The sequence below is a fragment of the Triturus cristatus genome, chromosome 9 (assembly GCF_964204655.1).
Source record: "Triturus cristatus chromosome 9, aTriCri1.1, whole genome shotgun sequence".
Taxonomy (NCBI): Eukaryota; Metazoa; Chordata; class Amphibia; order Caudata; family Salamandridae; genus Triturus; species Triturus cristatus.
This window is the reverse complement of record NC_140592.1, coordinates 858,890,639-858,913,880: the sequence shown is the minus strand read 5'-3', so window position 1 is coordinate 858,913,880 and position 23,242 is coordinate 858,890,639. Positions and strand designations below refer to the sequence as shown.

Below are 23,242 nucleotides of genomic sequence, written 5' to 3'. Positions count from 1 at the left end.
TTATCCAGAAGATTGCTGTGGTCGATGAACTGAGATAATTGAATGTTCATAATTTTTTCAAAAAGTTTTGATGGAAAAGGGAGGCATGCGATAGGTCTGTAGTTTTTGGATTCTAAGGGATCGAGACTGGATTTATTTTAGTAGGGGTTTGATGATGGCCTTTTTCTAGACTGAAGGGTAGGAGCCTGTATGGAACATTGAATTGCAGATATTGGTAAGGATGGGGCCTATAGAGTCAGGAATGAGTTTTAGAATGGAAGGGTGTGGTAAATATTCTTTTTTACCTTGACTGAATTTCATACGGAATCTAAAATAAAGTAAAATAGCTCAGAATAACAAGAGGCAGAATCCGTGGTATAAGAGATTTTCTGAATGGGCTTTATTCCAAAATGGCCGACTCGAGTGGCGGCCTTCAGGTTCCGTCACCACGAGGGTTCAGGAAGTGAAGTACAATACTTTATTGACAAGAAGTAACTTTTATAGTTCATACATTACAATGAAATGAATGCAAAAGGCGTAACAATTGATAAGAGAAATGACATATTGGTACGTAATCGAAACTAGGCGTAATAAGGAGCAGAAAGAAACATGATTGGCTCTGATTATCATGCATAGGTGGATCTATAAGATAATACTTAACATAGATGCGCGCGCAACAGCATGACGTGTGATTGACGTGCAACTAGGGGGTGAAGGGGACTTGACATTTAGCTCTACATGTGGAGACGAGAAGTCTGGGGGGTCAAGTCAACCTAATCCCAAATCATATCTAACATCCTATGTTTAGAGAACTATGTTATCCACAAGAAAAGACTCTCGGACAGAATCTATTCTATACTGACTGTGTGTGCGTGTACAAGCGTCTAAGTGTCTATATGAGATGCGAGGGGCAGGAAACTTTCCATGGCAACAGGGCTATGAATTACTTGCAGGAGGACGGAAAGGCCGAGTCCTTTGCTTGTGAGCTTAGAGGAAATGTTTACCTAAATCACTGAACAGGAATGCATCGGCTGAAGAGCAAAGTAGATAATTCGAAGGTGAAATACAGCTTCTTGGCAGGCAGGCAAAACTGGCCGAGGCAGGCACCGTTAGCTGCACAGGGAGTAGGACAAAGTTCATGGATACAGATGCGAGCTCAAGCTGAAGCTGTCAGAGACAGAGAGCAGGGAAGGCTTTAAGGACAGGATCGGGCCTACTTGCCTGAACTGTAAAAATGGAGTAACTTAGCCATATAAAGTCGGTGGCCTTTCATACTTAGGAATCGAATATCCAGCCCATTCATGGCGGATCTGACAGAGAACATGTTGACGGTGGACGCACATATGTTTGCGTTTTGGAAACTGGAACTGGAGGGAACATACATGTACTTGTGACATGCACATAGAACCGTTGGGGTCCAAGATAGGGGACATAACTGATCAGGAAAAATCCACACTTCCACATTCCCTCCTTGTCCCCTACTTGCCCTTCAAGAGATATCAATCTTCATCATTCCATCGATTTGCTCATGGAGCATCATTTCTTCTTCCTTCTTCTTCCGGCATTTTGAACGAGAACCTTGATATGGAATGCATGATGTGGCACACAGACCACAAATCGCTGGTCCACATTGCAGGCATAAACAACAACTGAAGAGCATAAGAAGGCCAATACCTAGGAAGGATAGAACTCTCCATCCCCAGGCTGATATCACACTCCAAAACCACCCGGACCACGTCCAAGTGCCTGGATTTTCGTGTATCTGGCTCACAATCTTATGAAGGCGTGTTATAGCTTTATATACAGATGGCGAATTTTCTGGTATGAATATGCAGCAGCTGGATCCGATGACCCTGCAAGCTCCGCCCCTATCGGCCAGGATGACGTCAAGGACAAGACGATTCTGGAGAACAACAATTCTCATTACTGATTGTTCCTCTGTCAGATTGCCTAGGGCGGCTATAGTCTCGTTTACTACGGCTTCGAGAGTCTTGGTTAGTTTACGTATCAGCTTACTATTTGATATTGTACCTATATAGGGAAAGATACCTTTATTGAAATCTACATACTTGTCCCATGCCGTCTCAGTATAATCGACAACTGGGAGATCTCTTCGCTCTCTATTGTGTACTAAATGAACATTCCGATAATAATCAGGTGGAGCTAGGAAAACAGGTGGCAGAAGGAATGCTATGTAACAGGTACCATCCCAATCTAGAGGCAGACGCATATATGCCGTCTGACCACATATAAAGTAAGAATGGCGAGAAGCTCTAAATGAAGATTTACCTTGATCACTATATTCTACTGTAGTAACGCATTGGCTATGGCCCATATGTATGGAACCAACTTTTCTTACACATAATTCACCCTTAACTGAAAATACTGACATAGTGGGCAGAATTAGTTCAACTTCGGATTTGACATTCAGAATCATAAGATTAGGTGTAAAATTACCTAATTTATACACTTCATTTTCTAGATCAGTTCCTGTTCTACTGGGGCGACCCTCCTTATTAGGATGACAGACTTTGAATAAAACTAGATTCAGATTTCCCCATATCCAATGTTGTTGATAAACTGCTGTGTCTGGGTCTATGGAATTTAGTAAACTAAACCATGCTCCACAGGAGCCATTGTGTGTGAACGGATGTGGAAAGAAAGGCAGAACTCCTTTGTTATTCTGATAGGGAGGGAGTCGGCCACACACCCAACAATTGGTGGCATTACTAGTCTGATGGGAATGATGTAACATACTAATGAAAGTGTTATTGCGCAGCGCAAGTCTATAAGATAATTCATGTGGCGGTAGGTCACTAAAAGAATGTTCAGCAGCAACATTATAAACATGTCTAGAAATAGGATGATATATGTGCAAAATCACACTCGTAATAATTACTAAAACACTCAATAAAAACAAAATTAATAATGTCCTCATACAGTAGCTACGCAGTGATTTACAATACGCCTGTCGTTTCAACATTTCTCGGGTATTTTCTCTACTCAGGTCCAAGGGATACATGTCGGAGACAATTCAACCGCTTCACCTTGGAGAGGACTTAAACAATCAAATTGTTCGACTATTTGGGCCTAAGCTTTAATTTATAGCACTGAGAGTCATTCTGTTCAACAAAAGGAAGTTTTGAATCAGTCTGTGAGGGAGTGCAGGGCACAGTGTCTATATCCGAGGATAGTCCATGAAATTTCTTAATGTTGCTGGAATGTATCCAGCCCTTGCGGCCCTCAACTTTCACGGCTGTTCTTGTGGTCAGCAGGACTAGCTTCGGTGCTTTCCACCTGGGCTCCAACTGGGTCTTCCGATCAAAATTTCTCACAAACACCAGATCCCCCGGAGCAACGTCATGGGGTTTCACCTCAGTGTTGTCAGGAAAAGCTGCAGTTACCTGTGAACGACAAGATTGTAGTGCAGACATCAAGGAAGCCAAGTAATCTGTCAGCATATTACAATTAACATCAGTTATTTTACGTGGTATAGGCGTCCCCCACATATTTGGTGGTCTTCCGAAGATCACCTCATACGGGGATAGCCCTGTTCGAGAGTGTGCTACCATTCTTATGTAAAATAGTGCAACTGGTAATGCTACTATCCAGTCAACACCTTTCTCCTTACATATTTTAGACAATCTGATTTTCAAAATTTGATTATGTCGTTCCACGAGACCTGCTGCCTCGGGGTGTCGGACACAGTGGAATTTCCACTGATATCCCAACAAAAGTGAGACATGTTTCATTAATTCGGATGAGAAAGGCTGGCCGTTATCTGAATATACAACACGTGGTAAACCGTACCGCGGGAAGAATTCTCGAACTAACTGTTTGGCAGTAGTCGGGGCCGTGTAATCTGATACTGGGTACGCCTCAGTCCATCGGGAGAGAGCGCAGACAACTACCAGAACATATTTGAATCCTCGACATCGTTCCATCTGGATATAATCCATTTGGAGCACTTCAAAAGGATGATCAGGAGTCTGGAATCCACCCTGTTCTACGGGAACACTTTTTCCTGGGTTGAACTGACAACATATCATACAGGTACGGACTTTTTGTTTAGCTGCTGCTCGTAAATGTTTGTTGAACCAAATGTGTTGAATGCTATCTAGCATAGCTTTCTCTCCTAAATGCGCTGGGCTGTGAATTGTAGCTATAATGGCCTGGACCATAGAGTCAGGAAGAAACCATACAGATTTCTCCTTCGTCATCCATCCCTGATCTGTCTGGATCCCTCCTAGTTCAGTCCATTTCTTTAATTCCTCTGCAGTAGCATGTGTCTGTATGTCAATTACGTCAAGTGCGGGATCCTTAATTGTCATACACTGTGTTGGTGTCTGAACTATTGGCTTTGTCATGTCTAATGTGCGATTCTGAGCAGTCTGTTTAGCTGTTCTGTCAGCTAAATCATTGCCTTGAGAAATGATATCAGCAACCTTCGTGTGTGCTTTACATTTCATAATCGATATGGCAGTTGGTAGATGTATTGCGTCTAACAAGGCATGAATGAGGGTTCCGTGCTGAATGTGGGCACCATGGGAGGTTAAATAACCTCTCTCTCGCCACAGCACGCCGAAGTCGTGTACAACTCCGAATGCATAACGTGAGTCAGTGTATACATTAACTTTCTTATTTGTGGCTTGAATACAGGCTTGTGTTAGAGCAATAAGTTCTGCTGCTTGGGCTGACAAAGTATCTATACAATTTGTCTCAATAACTTCAGTGTCTGTTGTGACTGCATACGCGGCCACTAAGTCTCCTGTACTTGCTCTCATGCACGATCCATCTACATACAACGTCAGGTCTGGATCTAACAATGGAACGTCTGTCAAGTCTTGTCTAGGTTTCGTCTTTATTTCAATAATTTCAACACAATCATGAGCTAGTGGGTCTGTTCCAATTACAGGTAATAGTGTAGCAGGATTCAATGTATTACACCGTCGGATCTCTATGTGTGGCTGAAACAATGTCAGTTCATAACCGGTAAGTCTTGCTATGGTCAAGTGTTGTGTTTGTGTTCGGTTCACAAGAACTTCTACTGCATGTGGTACTTGTACTGTCAATGGATGTCCTAACACTATGGCATCGCTTTGTCTGATTGCTAAAGCTGTTGCTGCCACTGATTTCAGGCATGCGGGCAAAGCCTGAGCTACGGGATCTAATGTACTGGAAAAATAAGCACATGGCTTGCGTGATCCTGCTTGTTCCTGTGTGAGTACTGACAAAGCAGTACCTTCGCGTTCTGTGACAAAGAGTGTAAAATGTTTGCTATAACATGGTGTTGCTAAAACAGGTGCTTGACATAAAGCTTCCTTTAAGCTTTCAAAAGCTTGTGTATGTTCCTGAGTCCAAGGGAGAACAGTCGATGTGGCTGCCTCCTGTGTGGTTAACTGAATGAGTGGTTTTGCTAGAAATGCGTACTGAGGGATCCACTGCCTACAATATGAAGTGAGGCCTATGAAAGCCCGCACCTCCTTTTGTGTCTGGGGTATTGACATGTTAGCAATTAACTGGATGCGATCTGGTGTAAGCTGCCTTCCCTCCTTGGACAGCGAGTGACCAAGATAAATAACTCGCTGGGCACAGAATTGCAGCTTAGAGGGAGACACTTTGTGCCCCTTGTCGGCTAGAAAATGTAAAACTGTCAGAGAAGCCTTTTCACATTCAGGTTCGCTTCTCGCGGTGATCAGCAGATCATCGACATATTGAAGCAGTGCAGTATTGACTGGCATGTGGATACTGTCAAGTTCTCGTTTCAGTGCTTGGCTGTAGATGCTGGGGCTTTCTGTGAATCCTTGGGGAGCGCGTGAGAATTTAAAGCTGCGCCCATTTAAACTGAATCCGAACAAATATTGGCTTTCCGGATCTATTGGGACGCTAAAAAAGGCATTCTTGAGATCAATTACAGTAAAGAATGTTGCTTCGGAATCAATTGCTGTCAATAATGATGATATATCGGGGACCACAGGAAATTGTGGCACAATGCACTTGTTTAGTTCCCGCAAATCAATAACCAATCGGTATACTGGCGGAGCAGTAGGGTCAGTTCGTTTAAGAATCGGAATTATCGGTGAATTACATACATTGGAGTCTGTTTCTACAACTACTCCTTGGGCAATTAACTCATCAATGATTTTCAGCAAAGCCACTACAGCATCTTGCGGTAACTTGTATTGTCGCATTCGTGGTAATACCACTCCTGCCTTGAGTGTAACTCGGTATGGTGTAATGTTCATGCAACCAACATCAGTAGGGCCTTGTGCCCATAGATGTGCTGGTAAAGTCTGTAGTCGGGGATCCATGTCTCTAGACACATAGTGACCTTTAAAATCACGTAAAAACAACCTTATTCCTTCCGGAGAACAACATATTATGGCTCCTAGGGCTTTCAGAGTTTTAATTCCTAACAAATTTTCTGGGCATGATTTAGTAAGCAATAAATCTGTAGTTCGTGTCAAAGGTCCTATCGTAAGTGGAAGAGGCTGTGATACTTCGTTAACAATAGGTTTTCCTGAAAAACCAAGGGAAACATTTTGAGAGCCTGAGAGGGGTGCCCCTGGAACTTCACTACGTTTTATAGTTGTACGACTTGCCCCTGTATCGAGTAAGAATTTTCTATCTTGACCTAATAATTCACTATGTACATAAGGTCCTTCTTGATCTACAGGAATCTCGATAAGCGGTAAGTCAACTTCCCTCTCTAGGCTGGTTCATGCGTAACGCTGATACTCAGGATATTCATACTGTGCAGTCTGATACATTTGTCGTGTGGTGGTTTGTGTGGCAGTAACAGGCAACGGTGGTGCAGCTGGCACAAACTGTATTGGCTGTTGTGCGGCTGGCATGGCCTGGGAATGTGGCATAGCTCCTTGTTCATTCTGATCTTGTCTGAGTGGCCGTGATCTTTCTTGTGTTTTACCTATGGCGATATTGTGTTTTAAAACTGGACAATCGTGTACGTAATGACCTGGCTTTTTGCAATAATTGCATGTCCCTTTTACCGGTCCTGCTGAATCGGACTGTGTCATACCCTTTTTATGTCCTTCAGCCGGTACTGTCTGAGACACTAGCATTTTCATTTTTGTATCTTTCATACGTCTTTGTTCGTGTTCTTGTTCATCTCTAATTCTATTGTGATGATACTGTAACATTTGTAGCATTTGTGATGGAGTGTTACTTTGCCAGGTACTCTCGAATTTCAATATTCTATTCTTTACTGGAGGTAATGCATTTTCTACTAATTTTGTCACAAATAAATGTGGATACGACTCACTACTTGTTTTTATACCACTATTTATTCCAAAACATTTTTCAAATCGGGCATAATAGTCACTTGTGTCTTCATCATGCTTTTGTTTACAGGCCGTGATTGCACCCCAATCTTCCTTTTTCGTAGTTAACAAACGTGGCAGTACTTGTACTAGTAAACCTGGTAATGCTTTGACTTTATCCCCGAGCCCTGAACCTGCAGCTCGGGCCTTTTCTTCCGTTTCTAATGCTGTCCAATCTATCTTTTGGTCTCCCACTTCCCACTCTTTTTCTTTCAGTTTTTCATAAATACCAGCAGGTAAGAGCACCTTTAATATCGTCATAATATCAGGATAGGTATACTCTCCCATCAGCAACATGTCCTTAATTTCTCGGTGGAAACCCGCTGGGTCTTTGTCATGACTTGGTACTACTTTCTTCATTTCTAACAATTCAATTTTTGATATGGGTGTGTATACAAATACACGGTGAAACTCATTGTCTTCGCCTTTTATTGGGTGCACTTCTCGTAAGGGATTTTGTCTATCCATATAATACGGCGTTCTTTCTCTGCGGGGCAGCGGGAAAGAATCCGGATTTACAAAAAGGACATACTGTTTACGTGACACTAATATTTCTTTAATCAACTTGTTACTAGAACCTCTCCATCTGTTCGTGAGTAGTTCCGTTAATATATCAGGTAAAGGACCAGGGTCAGCATGTTGGCTCTTATATAATATAAGGAGTTGCTGAATCATATAGATTCCAGCTAAACGTTGTTCATCTGCACTAAGGTTAAAAAACGTGTGTGCTACGGTCTCATCACCGTATTTTTCAGGACTGTCAATCCAGTGAACGGCTGATCTGGCCAATTCTTGCTCATCCATGGAATCGAGGAGGTGGTAACCCCTTCGTTCTCGTAGTAGTTTATCTGCGGCTTGGAACAGATGTTCAGGAGACTTTAAATTTATTACAGGCGTCGGATACGTTCTGCTATTATTTGGACATACAGAGTGTATGGGATCAGAAAAACATCTAGTATTATCACAGGATCTTCCTCTGCCTACGTATGCTATGGTTTCTGACTGTCTTGCGGAATTCCCTGATTCGGAGACTTCATCTTGCTCGAACTCGTCTGTTTCCAATCTTTCTTCGTGAATACGTTCTATTTCTCTACGGATTTTTCGGCACATGGCTATTATACAGTTTTTCTTATCGTGTCTCCCTTCTGATATATTCTGGCTCCATCTTGTAAGAATAAGCATTGTATTCGGGTCTACCCCCGGACGGTCTTGATTTCTGATCACGCAGTTTATGAGGAAACGTAACAGTTCCCCCTGTATCTCTACTTTCTGGAATTCCATAGCTCTGTTAATACATTCTGGGTCTCGCCCTGTTTGGACAAAATGATATATGTTATCTAGATGCGTAGTCATTCCTGGTAACCTCGCTAAATACTCTGCGGCTCGTCTGATACGTAATGATGCCAGGACCATTTCGTCCTCTTTACCGACCACCGGGTCATATCTACAATCTATAAGGAGTTCCTTAAGCGTACGTTCACTTACGAATTTGGGTGTACGTGAATGCGCTGATTCTTGAAAAATAAGTTTATTTATTCTAGGTGGCGTAAAAGTATTGCTTGCACCTCCCGTGGCCCCTTCAGGGGCGTCGGGTGTGAATGGATTCGTCGAACGTGACACAGCAACTATAGGTGTCGATACCACTGTAGAATCGACTGCGGGGACAGATGCGGAAACAGACGTGCTTGCCGGAGCTCGCGTCGGGACTTGCTGTTGCACGGGGACAGATACCTGATCCTGACGTTGAACCCCTCCGCCAGACGGTCTATGTGGTGTGGGGTTAGCATACTCGGGAGCTGCGTCATCTAGATATGAGGAAAGAAAAACATCTTCTGCGGTTCTGGGATGCCCTTTTGGATGTACCTTAATTGGAAATAATGGGGGTGGCAAGTCTTTTGGCATCTCTGGAACAGCCTTAGGTAGTCCTTCGGCTAGGAGGGGATACATACCACTCATAAGAGCGTTTCTTTGTCTATCTACTTGTTCTGATTTTACTCGGATACCTTCCTCAATTAATATATTTTCTTGAACTTCCTTTGAACTCTCTTTGCTCCTCTCTTCCTGTCTACGTGCTTTTTCTGTACGTCTATGAGATTCTTTACGCCATAACTCAACAGCGTCTTTCTGTGACTGTCTGACTTTTCTTTTCCATAACTCTTCCTCCACTTTCATGATGCACTCTGCATCCCAGGTTCCCGCTGCGGGCCACCTTTGACTTTCCGGCAATCCCTTGGTATAATCTACCCATAGATCAAGAAACAATATGGCATCTAAGCCATGCTTATGATACATAAAATGCCCTGGGGTGTCCCTAGGAGGAATAGGAACTGCTTCTTCGAGCACCCCTTTTCTGGTAGTAATCTGTCTTAACTTCGAGAAGAGCGGCATCTCGACAACTGATCTGATACTTACTCTTGAATTCACTTAATACGGAAAACACAATAATGAACGGTGAACAATGAACAATCATTCATACCACAATATGCAAGACATTTGAACACTTTAAACATTTAAACATTAAACACTTTAAAAATGACCGACGATGATGACAGTCTGCATGACTAATCACCAAGCTGAATTCTTGACAATAACTGAATACTTCGGAATACTTGATATACTGCTAAACAGTACATATACACTGCTAAACAGTGCAGACCGGATTTGTGTACCCAAATCCGTCTTGACCGGCACAACCTATGTGCTGTCAACACGCCTCCCCGGCGATGGTACTCACCGAGTAGCTCCTTGAAACGGAAGGCCTCAGAGAATGAACGGGACTCGATGACTGCGGACAGCGGACCCTCTGGACATCGGGATTTCGAAAACCTGGTGGGCCTCTGTATACCTCGGATCTTGCTCTCTCAGCTCGGCTCTGGTCGGGATACTTCGCACTTCTCACCGCCTCGTCTGGGTTGATCGCAGCCTCAGTCGCCCCCGCTTGACCGGAGGGAGCTTACAGGAAATCCTGCTGGTACGCGTTTATGGTCCGTCCAGCTGTGGCAGGAGACCGGGCCTGCAACGCACCGCCGGCGCGTGAGATGAGAAAGTGTCCCTATTCGGGCGCCATTATGTGGTAAATATTCTTTTTTACCTTGACTGAATTTCATACGGAATCTAAAATAAAGTAAAATAGCTCAGAATAACAAGAGGCAGAATCCGTGGTATAAGAGATTTTCTGAATGGGCTTTATTCCAAAATGGCCGACTCGAGTGGCGGCCTTCAGGTTCCGTCACCACGAGGGTTCAGGAAGTGAAGTACAATACTTTATTGACAAGAAGTAACTTTTATAGTTCATACATTACAATGAAATGAATGCAAAAGGCGTAACAATTGATAAGAGAAATGACATATTGGTACGTAATCGAAACTAGGCGTAATAAGGAGCAGAAAGAAACATGATTGGCTCTGATTATCATGCATAGGTGGATCTATAAGATAATACTTAACATAGATGCGCGCGCAACAGCATGACGTGTGATTGACGTGCAACTAGGGGGTGAAGGGGACTTGACATTTAGCTCTACATGTGGAGACGAGAAGTCTGGGGGGTCAAGTCAACCTAATCCCAAATCATATCTAACATCCTATGTTTAGAGAACTATGTTATCCACAAGAAAAGACTCTCGGACAGAATCTATTCTATACTGACTGTGTGTGCGTGTACAAGCGTCTAAGTGTCTATATGAGATGCGAGGGGCAGGAAACTTTCCATGGCAACAGGGCTATGAATTACTTGCAGGAGGACGGAAAGGCCGAGTCCTTTGCTTGTGAGCTTAGAGGAAATGTTTACCTAAATCACTGAACAGGAATGCATCGGCTGAAGAGCAAAGTAGATAATTCGAAGGTGAAATACAGCTTCTTGGCAGGCAGGCAAAACTGGCCGAGGCAGGCACCGTTAGCTGCACAGGGAGTAGGACAAAGTTCATGGATACAGATGCGAGCTCAAGCTGAAGCTGTCAGAGACAGAGAGCAGGGAAGGCTTTAAGGACAGGATCGGGCCTACTTGCCTGAACTGTAAAAATGGAGTAACTTAGCCATATAAAGTCGGTGGCCTTTCATACTTAGGAATCGAATATCCAGCCCATTCATGGCGGATCTGACAGAGAACATGTTGACGGTGGACGCACATATGTTTGCGTTTTGGAAACTGGAACTGGAGGGAACATACATGTACTTGTGACATGCACATAGAACCGTTGGGGTCCAAGATAGGGGACATAACTGATCAGGAAAAATCCACACTTCCACATTGGGACAAGGGTCAAGGGGGGATCCTGATTTAATGGAGGAAATGAGCTCTGTTATCTGCTCGGGTGGGGCCCGACTGAATTCGGAGAACACAGTGGCCGTGGCGTTGGTGAAAATGTTGCAATTAGGATGGTCGGAATTGACCTGGGTTGAGAAGTTGGAGTAAATTTGATTGACCTGGTCTTCAAAGAAATTAGCGAGGGAGTTACAGAGGACTTGAGAGGCATCTATGGTTGAGCTCGTCGGTGGGCTGGATAGTTTGGTTACTACCTGGAACAGCTGTTTGGTGGAGTTTTGGGCCGACTATTTGTGTAAGGTAAAATTTGCTTTTCTCTACGTCAATGAGATGTTTATATTTAGCTATTGCGTCCTTATATAGTGTTTTGTCATTGTTGTAGTGTTTGCACCAACGCCTTTCTAGATTTCTGCAGCGTTGCTTCTCGAGTCTGAGCGCCTCTGAAAACCAAGGGGCGGAGTGAGCACTTTGGTTAGTAGAAACATTCTTCGGTGGTGCTAAGGTGCTGAAGGCATTATGTAGCCAGTGTGAGTAATTATTGGAGGCTAGATCGGGGTCTGGAGTGAAGTTGTGTTGAGTGGAGGAGAGGGTTGTTCGTAGAAGATGGGTGTCAATGTTCCTCCATGCTCGAAGCGGTTTGGTAGGGCGGGAGCTGGCGTGCGGGAGGTTAATTTTTCTAATCTGAATAGTAAAGATTACTGCGGAGTGGTCTGTCCAGGTCAGGGGGACAATAGTTGATAGGGAGATGTGGCGATTGTTAGTGAAGAGACCATCAAGTGTGTGACCCGCCAGGTGAGTAGGTTTTGTCACTAGCTGTTGTAGACCTGCTGATAGTAGGTCTGTTATAAAGGAGGAAGAGTCCTTGTCCTCGAGGGATTCTAGGTAGAAATTAAAGTCTCCCAGGATGGTATAGTCTGGAGCTCCTGCTACTGGCTCTATCAAGCTATCTAGAGCTGTAAGGAAATCTGCTCGGGAGTCAGGTGGGCGATAGAGGAGGGTTCCTTTGAACGATTGGGTGTTTGAGAGCATAATCGAGAAGGTCAATGCTTCGCAGACCGATGAACCAATTGTTTCTATTTTAATTAAATATTTGTCTTGATAAATAATCGCTAAGCCACCTCCCTTCTTTACAGTTCTATCCTGTCTGAGTACGCAATAGCCGTCTGGAGTGGCGATGCAGAAGTCGGGTCCAGAAGAAGGATCACCCCAGGTTTCAGTTATGAATAGGAGGTCTAGGTTGTGGTTGGTTAATAGTTCGTGGATTTCAAATTTGTGCTTGGGGAGGGAACGTGCGTTTATAGGGCAAAATAAATGTGTTCAAGGTATGAGGGTCGGGGTGAGACCTGGAGGGTGGGGGCAGGGTGTGTAGAACCAGCTTGAACGAGCAGTTGGGGCATCAGGTGGATGGTTTATTGACAAATGAGTCCAGGCTGAAGTGGGGGCAGGGATGAGCGTTAGTGATTTTGTTGAAATCCATAAGCTCTCAGCTTGTGTAAGATAATACCCTTTTGCCTGTTGATGGTATTGGAGGGCCTGGGAGCCTGCCCCTGGGCGCAGTCCAGGCTCGGACGGGTGCAGACGGGCTTGCCTTTGGCGCACCCGCTACGCTTTGAGAAAGGCATGTGTTTTTTATGGTTGCGGTAGGTCAGCTTATAGACTGCTGACCTCCGTTGTCACCGGAAGTGTCTGGGGAACACTTCCGGAGCTTGCGATCGATCCCTCCACACAATCTGAATGATCAGTGGTGGACCGGGGAACATGTAGGGGGACACAACAGAGTGGTGAGCACAGAGTAAATTTAAAAAATGCTTTTAAAAGTGCAAGTGACAAATAACAATTCTGAAGCCCTTTACCAGGCGCTTCAGACGGCAGTAGCGAGCGTGCTGCTTCCGATACCTAAAAGTAGAATTAAATCAGCTGCGCAATGCTTTTTACAATGCAAGTGCGAATAAAACAATTTAGGAAGCCCTTTTCCAGGCGCTTTAAAATGGCAGTAGCAGCGTGCTGCTCCGATACCTTCAAGTGAAGTGACATTCAATGACCGCTTAAATTATGGTTTTGATGGGTGCGTGGGTTGAAGAGGCCCAGGATGGGTTCAAGGCTTCTCATAAGCCCAAAGCAAGTGCCAGCTAGCGATTTGGCTTGAACTTCAAAGGCCAAAGTGTTGTCCAAGCAGACTCCTGAGTTTTTTAAAGAGGACTCGAGCTTGAGTGGGGACCCTGGGGAGGGAGCCCACTAGTGGTTGTCCCAGACAAGGGCATGTTTGCCTGATAAAGGTATTTCGGTTTTATTAGTATTCAGGGGAAGAAGTCTAGTAGTTAATCCACTCTGCTACAGCAATCATTCCTTTTTCAAGTTGGCCATTTCTTGTTTAGGATTACTGGAGAGTGAAAGAAAGAGCTGTGTGTCACCAGCATACAACAACAGCTCAAGCCCTGAAGATTTAACGACCTGTGCCAGAGGTTTCATGGATTTATTGAACAAGGTAGGGCTCAATGAAGAGCCTTGGGGGATGCTATAGTGTAAAGTGTGAGGTTGGGAGCTATGAGGAGGAAAGATGACCTGGGAGGAGCACTCAGATAGAAAGAAGGCGAATTACGACAGAGCAGACTTGCCTATGCCCTGTAGGTGCTCGAGTAAAGTTTTGTGAGACACTGTGTCAAATGTGGCGTTCAAGTCAAGCAGGATCAGGACTGATGATCTGCCTTCGTCCAGAGGCATGGAGAGTTGCTCGCTGATGTCAAGGAGTGTGGATTCCATGCTGTGTGCAGCCCTGAAGCCGTTTATGGAATAAGTCCAGGATACAAATGTCTTCCAGGAATTTGGTCATGATGTTTGTTTACTCGTCTCACCAGGACCTTGGCAAGATAAGGCAAGAGCAAAATGGGACGGACATTTTCAGGCTTAGAGGCATCCAGAGACAGTTACTTCAGGAGGGGGATAACTTTAGCTTGATTCCATGGGCTGGGCACAACAGCTGATAACAGAGAGAGATTGATCAATTCCAAACAGGGAGGGAGGAGGGCATCCTGTAGCTCGATAAAAAGATCAGGTTTTAGCGGATCATCAGAGAAGCTGGAATTATTTTGGCTGCAGAGACTGGAGGGCAGGCAGACAAAAGGGGATAAATGAGTTGAGCGAGGAGGTAAGATAACTGTCAGCTGACAGAACCGAACCATCTGACCTCGCATTGGGAACAACAGAGGGAACGTGTGAGTAGATGTGTTCTAGCTTGCCCGTAAAATAATCTGCAAGTTTTTTGCAGTGTGCACTGGAGGCTTCAATGGGGTCTGCAGATAGCACTGGTTTCATAAGGCTGTTCACTAAGTTTTGGCAGGGTCATTAATATTACTGATTGTATTAGCAAAACGTTCTGCCCTAGATTTCATGATCAGTTTGTGACAAGTTTTGATCGCTGATCTGTATTGAGTGTTTGGTGAAGGGTTGTATGCTTTCCTCCAGGAGCATTCTAGGGCTTTACAGTACTTTTTGGCCTGGATAAGCGTCTCATTGAACCAAGGGCAGCAAGCTTCCTCTTGGTGGAGACCTGTCTGAAAGTGATAAAGACATCTGAGTCTCACATAAGCCAGGATTGCAGGGTGTTGTTTGCTGCCTTTGAGTTGGGGATAGCTGAGGACGGCTGGCTTGAATAAACTGCTCAAATTCTTGGAAGTCAAGCTTATGCCAAGGGCATTTAAAAATCAGGTTGGGGCCTATGCATGAGTTTGGCCAGATAGATGGATTGAAAAAGGAATCATGTAATGGTCAGTCCATGTCATGGTTAGAGAGATCATGGCCCATAATGAGCTAAGATTGGATCTAAGAGGTGGCCAGCAGATTGTGTGGCGTCTGTGACTTATTGGGTTAACTGCATAGCAGCAAGATAGTCAATGAAGTTGCTAATATCGCTGTCATGTGTGGTGTCAAGGTGGAGATTGAGATCCCCAAGGATATTAAAGTTGGCTGATTTGATGACCAATGGAGCAATAAAATTGGTCAGTGCCTCCCTGAAGCCTTAAGCAGGGCCTGGGGGACGACATATTAGAAGCCTTGAGTGAGTAAAGTTGCAGTTCAAAGACATTATGAAGAGGGCGCATTGCAATCAGCGATGGTGCCTAAGGTCAGGCTGCAGACGAGCGTATTCTGTAGATCACAGCGATGCCAACTCTTCTACCCTTGATTCTGTTTAAATTCTTCAAGTGGCTGCCACAGGGGAGCACTAACACAGGTTCCGCAACATTCACGACAGGGTAATGGAGAGCTTATTTTATATGTTGAAAGTAGCTTACAATTATTATTTAGTTGAACACTAAAAAACAGATTTGCTCCAATACGGAGTAGTGGACCACATTAGGTGTATGCTAAGTTGCCATCCTGCAATATGCTTTGAGAAGTTGGACCCCTTATGTTGGAATCATTTGTAAGTTGTGCATTGCATTCTGTTTTTACAGGTCTGCCCCCTGTTAGTTTATCATAGCTTAGATGGTCAATCATTTTGTAAGCCTTTTGAAAGCTTGAAATGATTTGTAATAATAATAAATATGTATTATTGTGAGGCTTTTTCTATCATTCAAAATTGTTTTTTTACAATGTCTAAGGCAACTAACTAGTTCTTAGAACATAACGATGTATTGCTAATTTACAGTTGCAATGAGCAATTTAACTGAATATTACATTTACTACACATGCCTAAAAGCCAATTGTGTTTGATTTGAGAACAAAACAGCTACATTTTTGGCAAACCCTGGAATTATTCAATATGACACTTGATGAGGAAAATAAATGATGCCTTTCATGTACTTTGCCACTGACTACTGGAGTGCTGTTTGAACAACAGGAATATGTTAGTTTCTTTGACCAACATTTCATTCTGCTCTTCTTAATTTTTTAATGACAGTCACCGGCTATTGGCTATAAATATACAAGTGAACATGAAGTAATGACAAGTGGTTTACCCAGTTAAAACCCAAAGAAGTAATGTAAAATGTTTTTTACAAAAATGTCTTTGAACACTTATTCTGTTGCCTCTTGGGTGCTTCTACTGTTCCTCTCTCTTTGGCCCCTCTCTATGCCTCTTTCTCTCCCCTGTATGTTTTCTGGTTTGCTCGTTCCTTCCCAATCTGCATGTCTACCTCTTAGTTTACTTATACCATGCTTCGTATCTCTGAATTCCACTAGGCTACAACACGTCCATTACCTCACGTTCTTCTTCCCTACTTCCACTAGCTCACACTGTTTATTATTAGATGTAAGACCTTAGCCCCACTGTTCTCTTTTTAATATGAATAGGGCATGTGGTCAGTCAGTCAGTCAGTCAAAAAAGTCTTTATTCGATTCGCATCATAAAAGACATACTACACATATTAAAACAATTCAACTACAATGCAATTCATTTTACAATACAAAATCAAACTTATAAAACCTTTAAAATATTACATAAAATAGTAGATTAAAATAATCGCAACAAGGCATGTGGTTTTACAGTATATATTTTTCAACCTTTTAAGACTGTATTTCTCCATATCTACATTTTTCATATTGTATCTCTTTTTTGGGGGGTTTTTGTGAAAAAACGAAGATGAAACTAATATATTTCCACATTTGCTTAACCAATAAATGTACACCCTTGCTTGAATTCTTGAAAGGTTTCAAGAATATGTGCAGCCACATATAATAAATCAATACACGTACATGAAAACATGCACATTCGGGGCATGTCTACTGCTTTAGAAGCCTCATTACCAAAATATCTTTTTTTAAACCATCTTACCTGTCAATGCACACAGCTATTGGGCTTGCAGTCATTACTGACAGCATTTAGAATCCCTCAAAACACAACTTAATTGCCGTTCACATCCACATTTAAACATAACTACAGTATACATGCCAACATTTTAGAGGATTAAAGTGGGAGATTCTCAAAAATAATAAAGGGAATGTATTTCCCCCATTGACTTCTATTGAAGGCGAAGCAATTTCAGGCAGGAGAGCCAAAATAAAGCCATTTTTTTGCTTCAATTTCGGGAATCCCTCACCCGAATCGGGTCTATTGGCATGTATGACACAGACTAGAAAATAGTTGCCTGTCTGTATTTAACTGTAAAAACCAGTATAAACAGAAAAACCAGGAGCCTTAATTATAAAACATCCTTATTTCCTCATAGTGCATGAGCACTACAGAAATGTGTCAACTAATATATGAAACATCCTCCAGTGTACATTACATGATACATGTGTTCATGGATAAACTCACCGTCCATCCCATGTGCGCATTACTAAAACCGACCCTACTTCGTTTGCAGCATTTGTACAGCTTGACACGATCATTCAGCCACGGGGCAATACAGTCGTCCAAAACGACTGAGTCGAAAACGAGGAATGCGAAAAGGCTGCACCGAGCACTTGTAAGATTTGTTTTTAAAAAATAGCCAAAATATGGCTAGACGTTAGCTTGAAGAATAAATGACAGCGAAAGAGGGAGTTCCGAAAACCAGCTGGATACAGAAAACGGGGAATATTTTAAAAGCAAAAGTGAATAAATAGAACATCAACACGATGCCAGATGAAACCAAAACATACGAGGCGGAATTAACTCTAGAACGAGCGACTGTCCATATGACTGGAAGGAAAGCAACGGCAGCCACTCTGTCAAGCCGGACAAACGGGGTAGCCATCTTGAAATTACACTATATTAGAAGTTCTTCATATAAGGCTCAAGCTTCACTCCAACACACCGAAAAAATATATAAAGAATTAATAAATGAGAATTATTTTGAAATTAAATAAACCAATAATTGCAGGATACTTAATGAAACAGAATTATAAAAACAAATTGACTTTATACAATTCGAAGAGAATTGGTCTTCATATATGAAGGTGCTGTAATCTAAAGTGCTTTTTCCCAGAACACATTCGATCCTTTGGCGGAATAACATCGATTCGACGACAACTATTAGTTCTTGAACTTAATGGCGCGGGTACAGCTTTGTCCGTCATTTTTATCTCTCATTTAAAGACAGTTACTCTGTTTCCTAGTATACGAAGTCGCGGGCGGAGTTTATCGTCACTTCCTGTTATGAGAATGTCAGAGAAGGAGCCACTTTGATTGGTCGGTTAGTAGGTTGTCAGTATCAGGTCGTAGACTCACGCTCACCCAGGAGTTGAACTGCAGCCTTCCCTTCGCTTAACCGCTATACCTGATGAAGATGCTACTGGGAGACCTGGCACCGTCAAGAACATGCCACCTGTAATGGTTAGTGGTTGACGGAGGAAGGGAGGAATGGGTATCATGATGGAGGTCGAGTCTGAAGCGAAAGAGGGGACAGTCAGACACACATCTGATGATCTGTGCCAGACTGTATTGTCGCGCACCATCAGACACCCAATAACTGAGTATGGCCCAATAGCACATAGTTGGCAACAAGCCCTTCCCATTAGTATTACCAGTAGCCGCATCTGACCTTTTAGTTAACTACATAGTAGACTCCTGATGTTGCAGTTTCATTTTCGAAGTATGACTGTACGTCCGAGCACGATACGTGCTTTTGGCTAAAAACCGAATTGACATAGGGTTACCTTCTTGACATGGGCCCAGTTGTTAATTATGGCACACACCGGAACCCAGCACCTTGAAAGACCATGATTATCAGGAGGCAGTATGCTACAGGATTGCATCATTTGTAGCACTGTACTGTTGTTTTAGAAAATGATACGTGTGTAGTATTGGGGTCCTGCCTAGTGCATTTGTGCCTTTTACCCAGATGCTCACATATATTTGTAGTGAGCGTCCTCTTTTCCGAGTCATTGCTGATCATAGCAGCATACGCCTTTCCCTTTTTTCTTATAAATTATAGAATGACACTATGGACTCTTGTTTTGCTGTCGTTACTCTTGCCCTCTGGACGTACCATATGTTTAGGAATAAAATGTTTTGTCTATGTTCTGCTTGATCATGACAGAAATAAGAAGAATGGATAGAAAATATATTCTTCTTATTACAGATTGATTACAGTGCAATGTGGAGACTTATAATTGTGTGAAGTGCATTTATCCCGTACATGATTTTACTTTTTTGATGACATGATTTACCAAAGAGTCTCTGGAAGTTGTTTACTTTTGCTATGGCGATTTACAGATTCTGGAATTCATTGGTTTTAGGTAGTCTCTTACTAGTGCATGAGAATACTTAGATGTGATCTGTAGTGATTTTTCATATTAGTTTGCAATTTGAAATGTGTTTTCATACTTCCATGTTATAAGATTGCTCCTAATTAGCTAACGCTTCTTCTTTGAGGTATGTTTTAAGTAAGCTTGTGATTAGAGTTAATGCTAGAGATGAAAGGCAAGTCTAGAGGCTTATCTCGCCCAGGTTCCTTTCTCCTTTTTTCTTACAGTATTGGATGACTATTACTTTGGATGACTATCCCTTTGGCTTGGCATACCATCATTTGTTCGGCACTTTGCGTTTGAATGTAGGCTCCATAGCACCCCTTAGAGCAACCATTTTATTATTAACAGTTGCATTTCCATGTCCGTGTCTAAAGATGATAGTTATTTTATGTAATTCGCCCTTTCTCTGCTCAAAAAAGGAATCAACATCCTGAAAATAATCGGGTTGAAAACCATTCCCACAATGTATCCACCCCCTTACCACAGTTGTATGCTTAGACAGAATTAATAATCATGCTTTTGACACAATCTTTGTTAGTTTTAAGAGCCTTTTCCTATGCACCAGGATGCCTCTCACTCAAGAATAGGAATTGACAGAGAATGAGGGATTTGGTTTCCTTAGCCAAATCTGTTGTGTTATGCTGAATAAAAGTTTTCTAAATCTTACATGTGGGATCGTCACATACTCTTTAATTGATACCCATGCTCTGAGATGGTTTATTTCACTTACTGAAATTTGAATTATGCTACCAAATTTGGTACATAATGCCATAAAGCTGTAATTTGTGGTATGAAGAGTCATCTATTTTGTATATTTCATGGATGTGCGTGCCTGGTGAAAGTTATTTTCAAATGTAACATACTTAGATAATTCCTTGTTCCATTTTACTTTATGTTTGGGTTCTTTCTACCAATGTTTCGGCTTCCAAAAAAGAATCATTGCTTTTTGCAAGGAAAGAATAATTTCAAGGAAAAAAGATTTAATCAATTTCGTCGATTTTATAGAACAGTTGTACAATTATCAATAATCATTACAATATTAACCCCCCACTGCTAAAATTCTAATGAAGCTTAACATACGTTAAAAGAAGAAAAGTTATTCCAATAACCAGTTGCCAGTCGATTGGCACTCAAAGTTCGTCCAGCTACAAAGTTGGTGTTAAAAACTAGTACATAATAGTGTTCTTTTATGAAAAGTCATTACTATTGTGGCGCTACAGGTAAAATTCTGATAGGACTAAGCATTCATAAAAACTTTACAATAGCAAATATGATTGAACATACATTAATTTAAGCCTTTACGTTTATCAAAAACATGCATCATAACTTTAAGATTGCCGTGAATAGCTGTTGTAGCGCTGTTGCTAAAAAACTGAAAGAGCTGAACCTTCAGTAAAAAACTTTACAATAGCAAATAAGGCTGGTCATATATTAATATACAACTCTACATTTATCAACCACAAGCCTAATGGCTTTAGGGATGACTTACAAGCTGTTATAGGGCCTATTTTGAGAGGGTATAACAACATGGCTGTAGCCATGCCCTAGAGCAGAGGTCTTCAAACTTTTTTACTCTGAGCCCCCCTAAGCAAAATGTTTTGAGGTCGGGCCCCCCTCCAAAACTTTATGGCAAGGATTGGGGGAGCGGAAGGGACATGGCTGTGTGCAGGGAGCGGGGCTTATGAGATCATTTCAGGAATACTTTTTCTATAGCTTATGAACCACACCAAATATGAGATTTATAAAAGAGCAAATGAATCAAACAAAAACAGATATCCCAAACAAACTGCTCCCCATAATTGGGGTGTTGTGAGCCCCTCACACTCTTTGACCCCAATGCAACTATACCTGCTGCACTAATAATAACTGCAGTCCTGAGTAGCAGGCTATCTCCTCTGCATCTTTTATCTCTTCCCCACCAAGACGGATCATCACCTCTATCCTAATGCTTGAAAGGACAATAAGCTCTGATGCCCCTTTTATTAAAGGTAGATAGTCATAATTGTGATGCAGTGGGCCCCCCAAATCCCTGGGCCCCAGTCCTGCTTTATCTGCTCCTTTATGATAAGCAGCAGTGCCCACTTACACACTTGGCAGCAGCACCAGCTTCACTAATGAATGTCCTTTAAAAAAAACTAAAACACTTATATTGTCCCCTTCTTTGGGGTATCTCTCTGAAGAAGTGGTCTCTGGCCATTTGTAAACATAAAAATGAGTCCGCATACAGTGCTCCCTATTCTGGGCCTTCTCTTTGACAATATCTATGAATCTCACTCCTTTCCTCTGTCTCCTAGACCATTACTGTGAGGCCCCAGGGATCGAGAGGAATAGGGATCTGGATCTGAATGCAACCATGCTGGCCTTCTACTTGCCACCCCATGGACTCAGCTTTCACAAAAAAACTGCCCCTGAATGGTCAATACTGACTTTGAGATGCCTCTGCCTGAAATCGAAGTGTGTGGTGGTAGTGCAGAAAGTTAAAAAAGAAACCAGCCTTCTTACCAGCCATTAATTGATTGAGTCACTTAAAGCCAGGGCCACTGGAAGCAGCGTTTGCCACATAATTATCAGTTTACTGCATTTGCTACATAATCTGCAGATTCCAACAAAAAATACTTGATTCTAGCTCAAACGGAACAAAAGTTACTTGAAGCGTGACAGAGTTCCGGAGCAGTGGAAGGCCCTTTGCAAAGATTGACTGGTAATCTTGTAATTGCTTACCGCTGTATTTGGGTGTTAAACTGGTACTAATGAGGTGAAATATTTCCCCTGACAGCGTTACCGTGAGTTAAAATGACAAAAAATGAAGTAATGCTAACCACAAAATGTGGCGCATTGTGCCGCATAATTTCCCTTTTCTTGCTGCATAATTTAGTCAAACGTGCCGCATAATGTTGTCCTCTTCTGCTGAATAATTCCAGTGGATCTGCTTAAAGCTTTATGGTGGCAAAGATCTATTCTTTTTAAGATGTAATGTAAAGGAGTTATCAGCTGGAATCTGGAATAGTGGAGACACTTACAAAAATGTCTGCATTAGATACAGTTTGATTACTTATTACTAAAGTATATTTTGTAAGAACTTGTTTTACCTCAATCACTGCATCATTTTGCAGCAGACTAGCACAGAGTATGTGAATACTGATTCAAAATAATGACTTACATATTCACAGTGCTTTCTGCCACAGGCTGGGACCTCACAGCACTATAAACAGGGCCATTGGAATTATGCGGCAGGAGAAGGCCAAATTATGCAGCAAGCAAAGGCAAATTATGCTGCATTTTTTGTGATAGCATTACTGTGCTATTTTGCTATTTTTACACTTGTTCACATTGTCCTGGCCTTTATTGCCCCTCATAAGTACCACATTAACACCCACATATAGCAACAAGCAACAGAAAGGTGAGCAGTCAACCTTTTAGAAAGGGCCTTCCACTGTGAGGTAACATGTGTTGATGCATTTTATAATATGTAAATTATGCAGCAGACGAT

At 42.4% G+C, this 23,242-nt stretch overlaps 2 protein-coding genes across 3 annotated transcripts in view; one reads left to right on the top strand and one right to left on the bottom strand.

Annotated features, from left to right (window-relative positions):
• Window positions 1-18,198, bottom strand: part of CINP (cyclin dependent kinase 2 interacting protein) — a 58,726-nt gene extending 40,528 nt beyond the window's left edge. Inside the window, exon 1 of the mRNA XM_085626335.1 lies at window positions 17,837-18,198. Within this exon, the coding sequence (XP_085482461.1) occupies window positions 17,837-17,843 (7 nt within the window). The 5' untranslated portion in view covers window positions 17,844-18,198. The remainder of the gene's footprint in view (window positions 1-17,836) is intronic.
• A 447-nt stretch (window positions 18,199-18,645) lies between these two features.
• Window positions 18,646-23,242, top strand: part of TECPR2 (tectonin beta-propeller repeat containing 2) — a 616,143-nt gene continuing 611,546 nt past the window's right edge. For both annotated transcript variants that reach the window (XM_085626337.1, XM_085626336.1), the window contains exon 1: window positions 18,646-18,835. The gene's annotated coding sequence lies outside the window, so the exon portion shown is untranslated. The remainder of the gene's footprint in view (window positions 18,836-23,242) is intronic.